The following is a 14,603-nucleotide window of genomic DNA, read 5'->3' on the forward strand; positions in this document are numbered from 1 at the left end:
TCTAGCTAGCTATAGTGCTTTCAAACATCTTCACCAATGTCAAAATAATGCATTCTACTGCAAAACATTAACATAAGGACATGTTGCATTGGCTTGATCAAATGTAAATCAACTTTTCCATGTACAAAATTTGGGACTAAAATGACAACCTCTGGAGCGTGACAAAAAAATCTGCAAGAAATGCTCTAGTTATATGGAAATATGCAGATACCAAGGACCCTGCCAAGGTATTAAGGGAAAATAACTGTACTTTAATACCATCTGGGGTGAGTTTTCCAGGGGTACAATGCCCGGAGTAATGACTCATCCCATGGGTGCTATAAAGTGGTAAAGGGAATTAAAAAAAGACTTTTGTCAACCCAGCAGACTCCTACAGTAGATGGAAAAAAACTATGAAGCAACAATGGACTGTTGCATGTAAGGAAAAGGACAGGACATTTTCTTGCGAGAGATCAGTGTGTGAGACAAAGACAGGTCTGTTCGGAGAGAATGTTGTCTGGGTGTCAAGCGAAAGATCACAATGTACCTTGTTGTCTTAGTAACATAACAGGTAAATAAGGTAAATAGCCATTCAGTGTGTCAAAGGATATGCTCAGAAAACATGACAAAGTCCACCTGTCACAGCATGTCAGAGTTATACTTTGTGTGTTGACTGATTGACTGACCTACCTGGGGATGAAAGAAGCAGGCGTGTCCACTCTTTAAACCAGACGCTTTTATCGGAGAGGAATTCCAACTGTTTATGGGTGTGTGCACTAGTATATGTTTGTGTGAATGTCTGCAAGCACCCTGTAGGCAGACGCCATATATAGAGTGAGATGGGGGAGAGTGGAGTTGTACAACAATAGTATATTTTCAATATTTGCATATCCACACATACAGTACTTATATATCTATCCTCTTCCATCTCCTTCTGCATCCTAGCATCTGCCCGCAGGGTGTCAAAGTGGGTGGAGGAGCCCTTCCCTACATGAGGTAATACCTCCGTGTATTCCTCCCTTCTCTATTCCTCCCTTCTGCCTCTCCCACCCATGTCCTCCTCCCACCCTCCCTCCCTCCTTCTGCCCTGTGCAGCATATAAAAAGGGAACAGTGGCTGGGCCGTGCACAACATTCTCTCTCCTCATCCCAGGCAGGCAGACTCCCTCTCAGCAGCCATGTCCTTCTCCAGATCTAGCATGTCCTACAGCAGCAGTGGTGGTGGAGGCGGAGGTGGCACCATGTCCATGAGGTCTGGAGGTGGTGGTGGAATGGGTATGGGCATGGGCTCCTCCCGCTTCTCCTCGATGGGTGGTGGTGGCGGTGGAGGAGGCCGTGTGACTGCCATGAGGGCCGGCAGTGTGTATGGAGGTGCAGGAGGATCTGGGGTGCGCATCTCTAGCTCCTCGTTCGGCTCCGGTGGCGGCGGTGGTGGTGGCGGATATGGTTTCGGAATGGGAGGGGGTGGCGGCGGCGGCGGCGGTGGAGCCGACTTTAATGTGTCGGCCAACGAGAAGGCCACAATGCAGAACCTGAACGACCGCCTGTCCACCTACTTGGAGAAGGTGCGCTTGCTGGAGGCGGCCAACAGCGAGCTGGAGCTGAAGATCCGTCAGTTCATGGAGAGCAAGACCTCCCCCAGCGCTCGCGACTACTCTGGCTTCCACGCTACCATCGCTGACCTGCAGGACAAGGTACGTGACATGTATCCTCGATGGCAAGAGCACTCAATGATGACATCACAGCATGTCAAAACAATGGCAATGTTTTGTGACAATGTTATACTTTGTTAGAGAGTACAGGTACATGGTGTACACATCATCAGCTTGTTTTTCCAACAAGTTACTAAGAGTGATATGAATATGAATATTGGAAAATGCAAAATTATATACATTTGTTATAATTGATTCAACCAATATATTGCACCAAAGATAGATGCAAAGACAGTATGCATATTTTCAGCTGAAGCATTGAAAATAAAGCCGATCATGGAAGCCAATCCTTCCTCTCTCTTAACATTCCCCAGGCGATTGCGAAAGGTGCAATTTGTTTCTTTGTGCCATGCTTTACAATGTTCATAAAGTCAACAGGTTCCCTGCAATGCTATGAGCTATCATTTACAGTGCAGCTGAAACTCAGAACTCAATGATTACAGTGTTGTTTCACAGTTTGTGCGTACTGCATTTGTGTGAAATGCTATGCATGCCCCATCCTGAAATGTTTTGCCATCCTCCACCACTTAGATCCAGGCTGCCACCCGCTTGAACGGAGGCATCTATCTGAACATCGACAATGCAAAGCTTGCTGCAGACGACTTCAGAACCAAGTAAGTATATCCAACACCATCCACATATACAGTACACTGCTGGTGCATTCCATAAACCAAATGGAATACGCCCAAATCTATAAAAACCCTCACACTGTTTTTATTTTTTATTTTGTGTTGAATCTATAAAAATGGAAACCAAATGACATTACCCTCCACCTCCACCATTACCACACCCTCCCAACAGACATATCAGAAACCTGGTGCTACTTTCTGTTTTTTCACAAAACTAAATGGAATACTAGAATCTATAAACCCCTTGCTATTCTCACAGAGGAACACATTCAGGCAGTTCGTTGACCTAAGCTCTCTCCATCTCTCAGGTATGAGAATGAGCTGGCCATGCGTCAGTCGGTGGAGGCAGACATCGCCGGGCTGAAAAGGCTGCTGGACGAGCTGACCCTGGCCAGATCTGACCTGGAGATGCAGATCGAGGGGCTGAAGGAGGAGCTCATCTATCTCAAAAAGAACCATGAGGAGGTGTGTGTGGGCTGATGGAACATATCCATACAGTCCCTTAATGTATTACATCTATTGACCATGTCTACCTGCTATGGGTCTTCATTAGAACACCATTGCTGGCTTTCAAGCACATCTGTATCAAGCAATGGTGTTCACATTTATAATGAAGCCAGAGGGCAGGTCAAGTTGTTACCATCAGGCAGAGGATAGTCACTATTTAATCCTTTAAACTCACAACTATGTGTTTCTCCACAGGAGCTGCTGGCCATGAGGACACAGATGACTGGACAGATCAACGTGGAGGTGGACGCAGCACCACAGGAGGACCTGAGCAGAGTCATGGCTGAGATCCGTGAGCAGTACGAGTCCGTTAGTGCCAAGAACCAGCGCGACCTGGAGTCCTGGTTCCAGACCAAGGTAGAACCTCTAAACTATGTTCATGGTGTAGATGTTCCTTAAATTCTAGTTGGTAACGTTGTCACATTCTATCATGAGTTGAATTGTTGTTTTGTTCCTGTGATGACTGACTACGTATTGTGTTTTACAGACAGAGACGTTGAACAAGGAGGTGGCGTCCAGCACAGAGGTTCTCCAGACCTCCAAGTCAGAGATCTCAGAGATCCGTCGCACACTGCAGGGCCTGGAGATCGAACTGCAGTCACAGCTCAGCATGGTGAGCCGTAATTACTAACATCTGACCAAGGACCACATTTTAGGGGACATTACTTACATACCCTTTCTGCAACTTTCTTCAATAATCAACATTTGACTCTTTCATCATTCTCTTTACGAAACCTCAAGTATCTCACTTTCACCTGGTCTCGTCCACTATCCCTCAAGTTTTTATAGCCAGGCACCACTACATTACTATAGCTAACCTCTACCTGCATACACATTCAATTACTAGAGCTAACCTTTTCAGTATGACAGTAAACTTTCCAAATCTACTCCCACTGTTTTTGACACATCATCTCTTTCTCTCCGGCCAATAGAAAGGCTCCCTGGAGAACACGCTGGCGGAGACGGAGGGCCGTTACTCCATGCAGCTGGGACGCCTCCAGAGCCAAGTGACCAGTCTGGAGGAGCAGCTAATGTCTCTCCGCAGCGACATGGAACGCCAGGGCCAGGAGTACAAGATGCTGCTGGACATCAAGACACGCCTGGAGATGGAGATCGCTGAGTACAGGAGGCTGCTGGACGGAGAGGCTAGCGGGTAAGGCAGGATGCGATTGGACAGAGGGAGGCCAATAAAACAGACAGGGATGTGGGAGGAGAGTGTTACATCTTTGTGGGTTGGGAAGAGGGGAGACATGGGACCTTGAAACAAGTGAAAATGAATTGATGTCTCCCTCAACATTTGACTTTAAAAACAATGTTCATTTGAATTTGACCTTAGTATGAGCCATGGTTACTTTTGACATGAATCTACAGCTATGTGACCTTAAATAGATACTTATTATGATCATAGATCATAGATGCTAACTATGCTAACCATGGGTTTCCCTTCCTCACAGCCTCGGCCTCAGCTCCGGCCTCAGCTCCTCCAAATCCGGCCCCAGCTCCTCCACCTCCACCACACGCAAGGTGGTGATCGTCACAGAGGAAATGATTAACGGCAAGGTTGTCTCCTCAAGTGAAACCAAACACACCTCTTAAGGTCCCACACACAGCGAGCACTGCATCAAGCAACAGGTTAACCCCATAGAAATATAATTACTAGAATGGGTATAGGAAATGAGAGGCCAGCACATGGAATATTGCTCCTCCTCAGTGCTTTATTCATGCAACCTAAAATACAACGTTTCATCTTATGCAAAGTCTTCGTCAGATGAAAAATCCCTATCTTTGTTATCTGTGTTATTTGTTTAGGCCAGCTCTGGTTAACTCTAGTTTAGGATGTGCATACCATCCTCCTATTCTTTCTTGAATGGCTAAAGCCCCACAGACACCCATCATGGAACATTGACTTGAATGGGGATTTCTTTTCTGGTAATTCTATTTCTATGGTTAACACCTCCAGAACAACACGTTCTACTACATCTGGATGGAACACCAACATCCGACCCCATTGTGAATGCAATAAAGATGCTTTGACTTGATGACACTATGATTCTGTCCTCTGTATTTTTATTTATGTTTTTGTATTTATTAGGGATCCCCACTCTTCCTGGGGTCCAAACACATTAAATCACTTACATCACATATAAAACAAAAGATAAAACAGTACATCATATAACATTATTACACCACTACATATCTACAATACATAATTTACATTTACATTTACGTCATTTAGCAGACACTCTTATCCAGAGCGACTTACAAATAGGTGCATTCACATTATAGCCAGTGGGATAAGCACTTTACAATCTTTTTTATTTTATTTTTATTAAATTTTTTATTTTTATTTTTTGGGGTGGTGTGGGGTAAGGGTGGGTAGAAGGATTACTTTATCCTATCCCAGGTATTCCTTAAAGAGGTGGGGTTTCAAGTGTCTCCGGAAGGTGGTGAGTGACTCCGCTGTCCTGGCGTTGTGAGGGAGCTTGTTCCACCATTGGGGTGCCAGAGCAGCGAACAGTTTTGACTGGGCTGAGCGGGAACTGTGCTTCCGCAGAGGTAGGGGGGCCAGCAGGCCAGAGGTGGATGAACGCAATGCCCTCGTTTGGGTGTAGGGACTGAACAGAGCCTGAAGGTACGGAGGTGCCGTTCCCCTCACAGCTCCATAGGCAAGCACCATGGTCTTGTAGCAGATGCAAGCTTCAACTGGAAGCCAGTGGAGTGTGCGGAGGAGCGGGGTGACGTGAGAGAACTTGGGAAGGTTGAACACCAGACGGGCTGTGGCATTCTGGATGAGTTGTAGGGGTTTAATGGCACAGGCAGGGAGCCCAGCCAACAGCGAGTTGCAGTAATCCAGACGGGAGATGACAAGTGCCTGGATTAGGACCTGTGCCGCTTCCTGTGTAAGGCAGGGTCGTACTCTTCGAATGTTGTAGAGCATGAACCTACAGGATCGGGTCACCGCCTGTTTAATACCACCATACAACAATATCACAATGTGTGCGTGTGTCCTTACCTTTGTGTGTGTCTCTTCACAGTCCCCGCTGTTCCATAAAGTGTATTTTACTTCTTGCATCAGTTACATGATGTGGAATAGAGTTCCATGTAGTCATGGCTCTATGTAGTACTGTGCGCCTCCCATAGTCTGTTCTGGACTTGGGGATTGTGAAAAGACCTCTGGTGGCATGTCTTGTCGGGTATGCATGGGTGTCCAAGCTGTGTGCTAGTAGTTTAAACATTGAGCTCGGTACATTCATCATTGTCAACACTTCTTACAAAAACAAGTAGTGATGACGTCAGCCTCTCTTCCACTTTGAGCCATGAGAGATTGAGATGCATATCATTAACGTTAGCTCTCCATGTACCTTTAAGGGCCAGCCATGCTGCCCTGTTAGAGCCAACTGCAAAGTCTCTCTTTGTGGCACCTGACCACATTACTGATCAGTAGTCTAGGTGCGACAAAACTAGGGCCTGTAGGACCTGCCTTGTTGATAGTGTTGTTAAGAAGGCAGAGCAGCGCTTAATTATGGAGATACTTCTCCCCATCTTAGCTACTGTTGTGTCAATATGTTTTGACCATGACAGTTTACAATCCAGGGTTACTTCAAGCAGTTTAGTACCTTCTGTGTCCTTCAACTTGATTAATCTGATTTGGCGTGCTCCCATACATCTGACTATCTTATAATGTAGGTTGTTATCTTTTGCATATGAGGCCAATTCTATGGTCTTGAGAAAGCATATGTGTCAGTATGATCTTGAATAGTGTCATTTATGACATTAACTTGTACAGAGTTTAATACTTGGCAATATTTTTTAGAAATGCTGATAGTAGAAATCTGAATGCAAGTTACATAATTATATCTCTATTAATCAAACTCTTAGTTTTTTAAACATTAGATTCAGAGTTATATACCGTATGGAGAGTGTTTGTGGAGGCAACTGTAGAGCTGGACACCATGTTTTGGTTGAAATATGTAGATTTGAAAACAACACAAAATGTATCTGCTATGAAATCCATACTCACATATTCATATTGTCTGTCTATGATAAAGCATGAATATTTCTGAAACAAGAAACCACACAGTCCATTGTCATTCAAGCACATAATCTTTATTGATGGTTGTCTTGACAAAATATTACTTGACGTTCTGGGTGGTCTCCATCATAGCTACCATGTAGGTCTATGGAATGGGGTGAGGAGCCAGAGCCTCCTAGGTTTTGTAGTGAAGTCAATGTATTTAAAAATTATTATTATTATTTTTGTTTTTTACATTTAGCAGACGCTCTTATCCAGAGCGACTTACAGGAGCAATTAGGGTTAAGTGCCTTGCTCAAGGGCACATCAACAGATTTTTCACCGAGTCGGCTCGGGGATTAGAACCAGCGACCTTTCGGTTACTGGCACAATGCTCTTAACCACTAAGCTACCTGCCGCAGCCAGAGGAGGACGGAAACTAGCTGTCCCCCGGCTACACCATGGTGCTACTCTAGGGGGTGTTGTAGACCTTCATTGCAAAACCAGTTTGTTTTAATCAGGTACACTATTTGGTTACGTGAATATACAGTGGGGAGAACAAGTATTTGATACACTGCCGACAAAAATCCAGAAAATCACATTGTATGATTTTTAAGTAATTAATTTGCATTTTATTGCATGACATAAGTATTTGATCACCTACCAACCAGTAAGAATTCTGACTCTCACAGACCTGTTAGTTTTTCTTTAAGAAGCCCTCCTGTTCTCCACTCATTACCTGTATTAACTGCACCTGTTTGAACTCGTTACCTGTATAAAAGACACCTGTCCACACACTCAATCAAACAGACTCCAACCTCTCCACAACGGCCAAGACCAGAGAGCTGTGTAAGGACATCAGGGATAAAATTGTAGACCTGCACAAGGCTGGGATGGGCTACAGCAGCTTGGTGAGAAGGCAACAACTGTTGGCGCAATTATTAGAAAATGGAAGAAGTTCAAGATGACGGTCATTCACCCTCGGTCTGGGGCTCCATGCAAGATCTCACCTCGTGGGGCATCAATGATCATGAGGAAGGTGAGGGATCAGCCCAGAACTACACGGCAGGACCTGGTCAATGACCTGAAGAGAGCTGGGACCACAGTCTCAAAGAAAACCATTAGTAACACACTACGTCGTCATGGATTAAAATCCTGCAGCGCACGCAAGGTCCCCCTGCTCAAGCCAGCGCATGTCCAGGCCCGTCTGAAGTTTGCCAATGACCATCTGGATGACCCAGAGGAGGAATGGGAGAAGGTCATGTGGTCTGATGAGACAAAAATAGAGCTTTTTGGTCTGAACTCCACTCGCCGTGTTTGGAGGAAGAAGAAGGATGAGAGCAACCCCAAGAACACCATCCCAACCGTGAAGCATGGAGGTGGAAACATCATTCTTTGGGGATGCTTTTCTGCAAAGGGGACAGGACAACTGCACCGTATTGCGGGGAGAATGGATGGGGCCATGTATCGCGAGATCTTGGCCAACAACCTCCTTCCCTCAGTAAGAGCATTGAAGATGGGTCGTGACTGGGTCTTCCAGCATGACAACGACCCGAAACACACAGCCAGGGCAACTAAGGAGTGGCTCCGTAAGAAGCATCTCCAGGTCCTGGAGTGGCCTAGCCAGTCTCCAGACCTGAACCCAATAGAAAATCTTTGGAGGGAGCTGAAAGTCTGTATTGCCCAGCGACAGCCCTGAAACCTGAAGGATCTGGAGAAGGTCTGTATGGAGGAGTGGGCCAAAATCCCTGCTGCAGTGTGTGCAAACCTGGTCAAGACCTACAGGAAAGGTATTATCTCTGTAATTGCAAACAAAGGTTTCTGTACCAAATATTAAGTTCTGCTTTTGTGATGTATCAAATACTTATGTCATGCAATAAAATGCAAATTAATTACTTAAAAATCATACAATGTGATTTTCTGGATTTTCGTCTCTCACAGTTGAAGTGTACCTATGATAAAAATTACAGACCTCTACATGCTTTGTAAGTAGGAAAACCTGCAAAATCGGCAGTGTATCAAATACTTGTTCTCCCCACTGTATTTAGTATAGTTTTATCTAAAAATGAGTTCAATGGTCCTCCTCTTCCTCCTCTGAGGCGCCTCCACTGTTACACAACCTAAGTAGTCATTGGAGTTAGTGTTGACAGATATGACTGTGGGAGACTTGAGAAACTCATACAAGGCTTGAAAAGTAGAGTGCTCTACTCACAGTGGTGCACAGCCATAAATCAAGATGCAGACCACATATAAGGGAAAGGGAAAAGGGGATACCTAGTCAGTTATACAACTGAATGCATTCAACCAATATAGTGATTCTGTCACGACTTCGGCAGAGGCTGCCTCTCCTCCTTGTTCGGGCAGGCCATCGGCGTTCGTCGTCACGGGCTTACCAACCACTGCCGCCCCAATCATCATCACAATTGTCGTGTCTTGTCAATCACACCCACCTGGTTCCTATCCCCTAATTAGTCTGTGTATAAGTGTTCCCTCTGCCCCCTTGTCCTTGTGGGTGATTGTTAGTTGGGAGAGTAGAGTAGCTCGGTGGAGCTACTCGTAACATTGTGTTGCCAGGGTAGATTTTCCCCTGTGCCTATGTATTGTTGGATATCCGTTACAGTGTATTTGCCAGGGATGAGAGTTTCCCCTGTGCCTGTTTTGTTGATCGCTATTGGAGCGCATTTGTGTGTCAACGAAGGAATAAACTCTGTATTCGGTGATTACCCTCCTGCGCCTGACTCCTTCCACCACACTCATCCCAGATTCATGCATTCAGATGAATTGCTTTTATCTCAACAGATTTCTTTGGCCTGGCTCCTTATTTGTGTGAACAAACAAGTCAGACTGACTGACTGACTGCACCTTTCTGATTTAGCATTGCTTGTAAAAGCCATAATATCTCTAGATTGTGGTCTAGAAAATATTGCTTTATCATGTCTTCTTTATGACATCTTTGTTCAGGCAAAGGGGGTATGTTTGTTTCTACATTGGGGACATTGTGTGTCTGGAAGAACCAGTTATGGAATGCCAATGGACAGGGGTTGAGTTTCGGGTGAATCTGGTGATTGACAGGGGCCCTATGTTGCACTGCTGTGCTTGGCCCATGCCAAATCTTTTCAACCTCCTGTCACGCCTTCTTCACGAGTGTGTGTGTGGGCATCTTTGTTCAGGCAAAGGGGGTCTGTTTGTTTCTACATTGGGGACATTGTGTGTCTGGAAGAACCAGTTATGGAATGCCAATGGACAGGGGTTGAGTTTCGGGTGAATCTGGTGATTGACAGGGGCTCTATGTTGCACTGCTGTGCTTGGCTCCGTGTGACAGCCACAAACAACCAGATAATGTTGTTGCTTCTTTTTGTAGTCTGTCGGTGCAAAGAAAAGTGTTTGTGTGTAGCTTGCCTGGTTTAGGTAACAATTACGACAGAGTCAGTGGATGGTTTGTTTTAACACTGTAGGAGAGAAACCAGACAAACCGATAGTTCTACAACCTGTTTATTCAGAAAAGGTGCTAGTGGTAAATGCTGTAGTATCAAACGGTATCTGGGTGGAAACGGTTCTCTGACAATGGCTAAAACCCAAAGTTAGTATATCTAAATGTGAAGGAGACAACCAACCTGTCCAATTTGCAATGAAAATGGGAAATGTTTTGAAATAATCCTTCGTTGTCTCTTCAGGGTGTATCTATCTCGCTCTCCTGTCTTGTCAACAGTTGTGTTGACAAGACAATTATGGTGTTCGAGAGCATCAAAGCGACTGCCGACTGGCTGATCTACAAATAACCTTGCATCATAAATAATGACTCAAAAAATGTATGCACTGTAAGTAGCTCTGGATAAGAGCGTCTGCTAAATGACAAATGTAAAATGTAAAATGTATAATATGTTCTGAATTATAAAAGGCACAGGTTAAGATGAGGGGGTATACCTTAGTTTACACACGAACAAACTATTGCATGCTCTATTTATATAAAGAATCAAACTAAATGTCAGTGTAAAGTACATCCTGAATGTCAGTGTAAAGTACATTCTGATAGGAGGAATAATAATAAAGGTATTCCTTTACTTTGCAAAATCTTTTTTATCTGCTTTCAGTTAGAGTTTATATTAATTTTAAGATTAAGATTAAGATAACTTTATTGGTCAAGTGCACACAAGGTCCAAACTGAAATTTGACTTCCGCTTTTTACCCAACCCCTCCGAAAGACACACACACATACAGGTTTTTTGGAGTGGTGTGGGGTGCTGCCACACTGGATGCCCGGGGAGCATTTGCTGTGGGGGGTTAAGTGCCTTGCTCAAGGGCACAACAGCAGGCAATGGCATCTAAGATTTGGACCCTGGATTCAAACTTGCAACCCGTTTGCTGGCTCGCCTCTCTAACCGCTAGGCTACCTGCCACCCTTTATGGGTGATTGCACAGTAGGCGCATCCTGCAATCCAAACTTAGAGGTGGGTGTACACCATTAGTTTATTTAACCCTTATTCTACCAGGTGAATTGACTGAGAATAGAACACATTCTTATCAGATTGGGAATTTAGCTAGGACACAATCATGGCACACTGGATTGTGTGGTCTGTCTTTTTGGAGGGAAGAGGACAGGCAGAGGTCACGTTACATAGTTCATGCTTCATACATTTTCTCCTTTGGGTTACTGCATGTTCATTCCTGTCAAATGTGTACATTCTTTGCTCGTGTCTGATAAACAGAGTAGCAGCAGCGTATTTGAGGATTGTGTGTGAGTGTATGTGCATGTGGGTGTGTGTGTGTGTGTGTGTTTGTGTGTGTGTGTTTGTTGGAGTATCGATGTGAGTGTGTTTGAGTGAGTGTGTAGAGTCCTGTGAGTGTGCACAGAGTCAGTGCAAAAATAAATAAATATATAAAAAGTGTCAATGCAGATAGTCCGTGCATTGATTTTGTTAGCTTTTTAGTAATATCTCGAGGACAGGTTTTCGTGGACAGATGAAATGGACAGAATCTGTCAAGGCTCACGTAGAATAATGTGATTACCAGCGGCACTAGTTCCTGGTTTTGGGTTTTCATAATTGATTATTTGGATGAATCAGGATTGGGGCGAAGGCAGTGAGTAAACTGGTGCAGTGATTTTCAAGCCTCCACAGCTACAAAGTCAAACTTGGCTATATACATTGTTTTTGCTTTTTGGCCATGATAAGCACGGGTGAAATTAGCGAAAGGGAGGGCTTTGGTCGAAAGTTTCTGTTTGCGAGAAAGGAGACTTCGCTTCCTTCCTTTGCACAAAGGTAATCATAATTGTTAACGGCATTCCCCCCAGAAGTAAAACAGGAAATGGCAAACTTTCACGAGAAACCTCTGGGTAACTGAGATGAGATGAGCTATTTAGCAGTTTTATGGCTGGGGATAGAAGCTGTTCAGGAGCCTGTTGGTGTCACGTACTGGTACCGCTTGCCATGCAGCAGCAGAGAGAACAGTTTATGGCTTGGGTGACTAAAGTCTTCAACAATTTTCCTGGCCTTCCTTTCACGCCGCCTGATATAGAAGTTATGGATGGTAGGGAGCTCGGCCCCAGGGATGTACTGGGCTATTTGCACCACCCTCTGTAGCACCATGCAATCAAGGGTGGTGCCATTGCCATAACAAGCAGTGATGCAGTCAGTCATGATGCTCTCAATGGTGCAGCTGTAGAACCTTTTGAGGATTTGAGGTCCCATGCCAAATCTTTTCAACCTCCTGTCATGCCTTCTTCACGAGTGTGTGTGTGGGCCATTTTAAGTCCTTAGTGATTTGGACACTGAGGAACTTGAAGCTTTCGACCCACACCACTACATCCCTGTCAATGTGGATGGTGGAGTGCTCACCCCCCTGTTTCATGTAGTACACGATGAGCTCCTTGGTCTTACTGACGTTGAGGGAGAGGTTGTTGTCCTGCCACCACACTGTCAGATCACTGACCTCCTCCCTGTAGGCGGTGTCATAGTCACTGGTGATCAGGCCTACCACCATTGTGTCATCAGCAAACTTGATGATGGTCTTGGAGTCTTGCGTGGCCACTTAGTCGTGGGTGAACAGGGAGAACAAGAGGGGACTAAGGACACACCCCTGTGGGGCCCCCATGTTAAGGGTCAGCATGACGCAGGTTATGTTGCCTACCGTCAACACCTTGGGTCAGCCCTTCAGGAAATCCAGAATCCAGTTGCAGAGGGAGGTGTTCAGTCCCAGGGTCCCGAGCTTGGTGACGAACTTGGAGGGGACTATGGTGTTGAACGCTGAGCTGTAGTCAATGAACAGCATTCTCACATAGATATTCCTCTTATCTAGGTGGGTGAGAGCAGTGTGGAGTGCAATTGAGATTGCGTAGTCTATGGATCTGTTGGGGCGGTATGCAAATAGGAGTTGGCCTAGGGTGTCTGGGATGATGGAGTTGATGTGTGCCATAACCAGCCTTTCAAAACACTTCATGATTACAGATGTGAGTGCTACTGGGCGGTAGTCATTGTGGCAGTGTCATGAATCCCGCTTCCTGAGTCGGTTTCTGTCTGAGTTGCCTGTTTTTTGTCCTGGAGTTGTTTTTTCCTGAGTTTCCTGAACGCACCCTGTCTGGTTTCCCGGCAACGAAGCAAGGCGGGAGATCTCTCCATTACCCGCACCTGCATCTCATCAGCTATCTGCACACCTGGTTCTGATCATCACCTCTCCACTTCATAAGCTCTGACCTGACATCCATTCCCTGCCGGATCGTTAACCATGAACAGTATGTTGTGCCTGCGTATCAGCCTCAGATTACTAAGAGTTAGTTTTGCTGTTCTGTACTTTTTGCTTGCTGTGAACTCACCTTCGTTTACTCTGTCTACAGTTACTCTCCCGGAATATTCACTCCACCGCTGCCTAGTCATCTGTGGCTTCAGAGACATCATTGCATCTGCCCATTCACTCCCACCAACTCACCTCCACTGCCAGCTCGGTCACCTGGATTCTCCTACTTCCACATTTAAGTCTTTAAATAAATACTCACCTTCATTCAACTCACCTTGTCCTGGTCTGCTTCTGGGTTCTGCTTTAGAGAATTGTGACAGAACGATCCGGCCAAGGATGAACCCAGTGGACCTGGACTCCGTTCGCCATGCCATTACTCATCAAGAGAAGATGTTGGGACAACACAGCACGGCGCTACAGGAGATAGCGTCTTCGGTTCGGAACTTTTCTGCCAGTCTGACGAGTATCCAGGCTCAGCTCAGTTTGCCGGCGGAGAATCCACCACCGGTTTCACACCTCTTGCCTGCCGTTTCTGGAGCTGTTTCCTTCCCTGAGCCCAAGGTTCCGACACCAGAGAAGTACGAAGGGGATTTGGGAAGATGCCGTTCATTTCTCATGCAGTGTGGATTCGTTTTTTACCTGCAGCCCAACTCTTACGCCACAGACAAGGCCAGGATAGCTTTTGTAATTGAACTGCTGCGTGGAAGAGCTCTGGAGTGGGCTTCAGCCTTATGGGAACGACAGGACACCTGCATGGCGTCATACCAGGAGTTCACGGCAGAGATGAGGAAGCTTTTTGACCATCCAGTCTGTGGTAATGACGCAGCTAATCGTCTGTTCTCTCTTCGCCAAGGAGCTCGCAGTGTAGCAGACTTTGTAATTGAATTCAGGACATTGGCTGTGGAGAGTGGGTGGAATGAGGAGTCACTACAAGCGGCTTTTTATCAGGGGTTGTCAGAACAACTCAAGGATGAACTGATCTCTTATCCTGAGCCTAGTGACCTGGACAGTTTGGTAGCGTTATCTATTCGGGTGG

General features: G+C 45.5%; 1 protein-coding gene across 1 annotated transcript; it reads left to right on the top strand.

Moving 5' to 3' along the window:
• The first annotated feature begins 791 nt into the window (after positions 1-791).
• Positions 792-4,865, top strand: LOC311130520 (keratin, type I cytoskeletal 13-like). The gene is made up of 7 exons (XM_084163281.1): positions 792-1,672; positions 2,222-2,304; positions 2,628-2,784; positions 3,022-3,183; positions 3,314-3,439; positions 3,759-3,979; positions 4,281-4,865. The coding sequence occupies exons 1-7, from the start codon at positions 1,157-1,159 to the stop codon at positions 4,420-4,422; spliced, it is 1,407 nt and encodes a 468-aa protein (XP_084019407.1). The 5' UTR covers positions 792-1,156; the 3' UTR covers positions 4,423-4,865.
• The last annotated feature ends 9,738 nt before the right edge of the window (positions 4,866-14,603 follow it).

This window comes from Coregonus lavaretus, assembly GCF_964263955.1.
Source record: "Coregonus lavaretus genome assembly, chromosome: 6".
NCBI lineage: Eukaryota > Metazoa > Chordata > Actinopteri > Salmoniformes > Salmonidae > Coregonus > Coregonus lavaretus.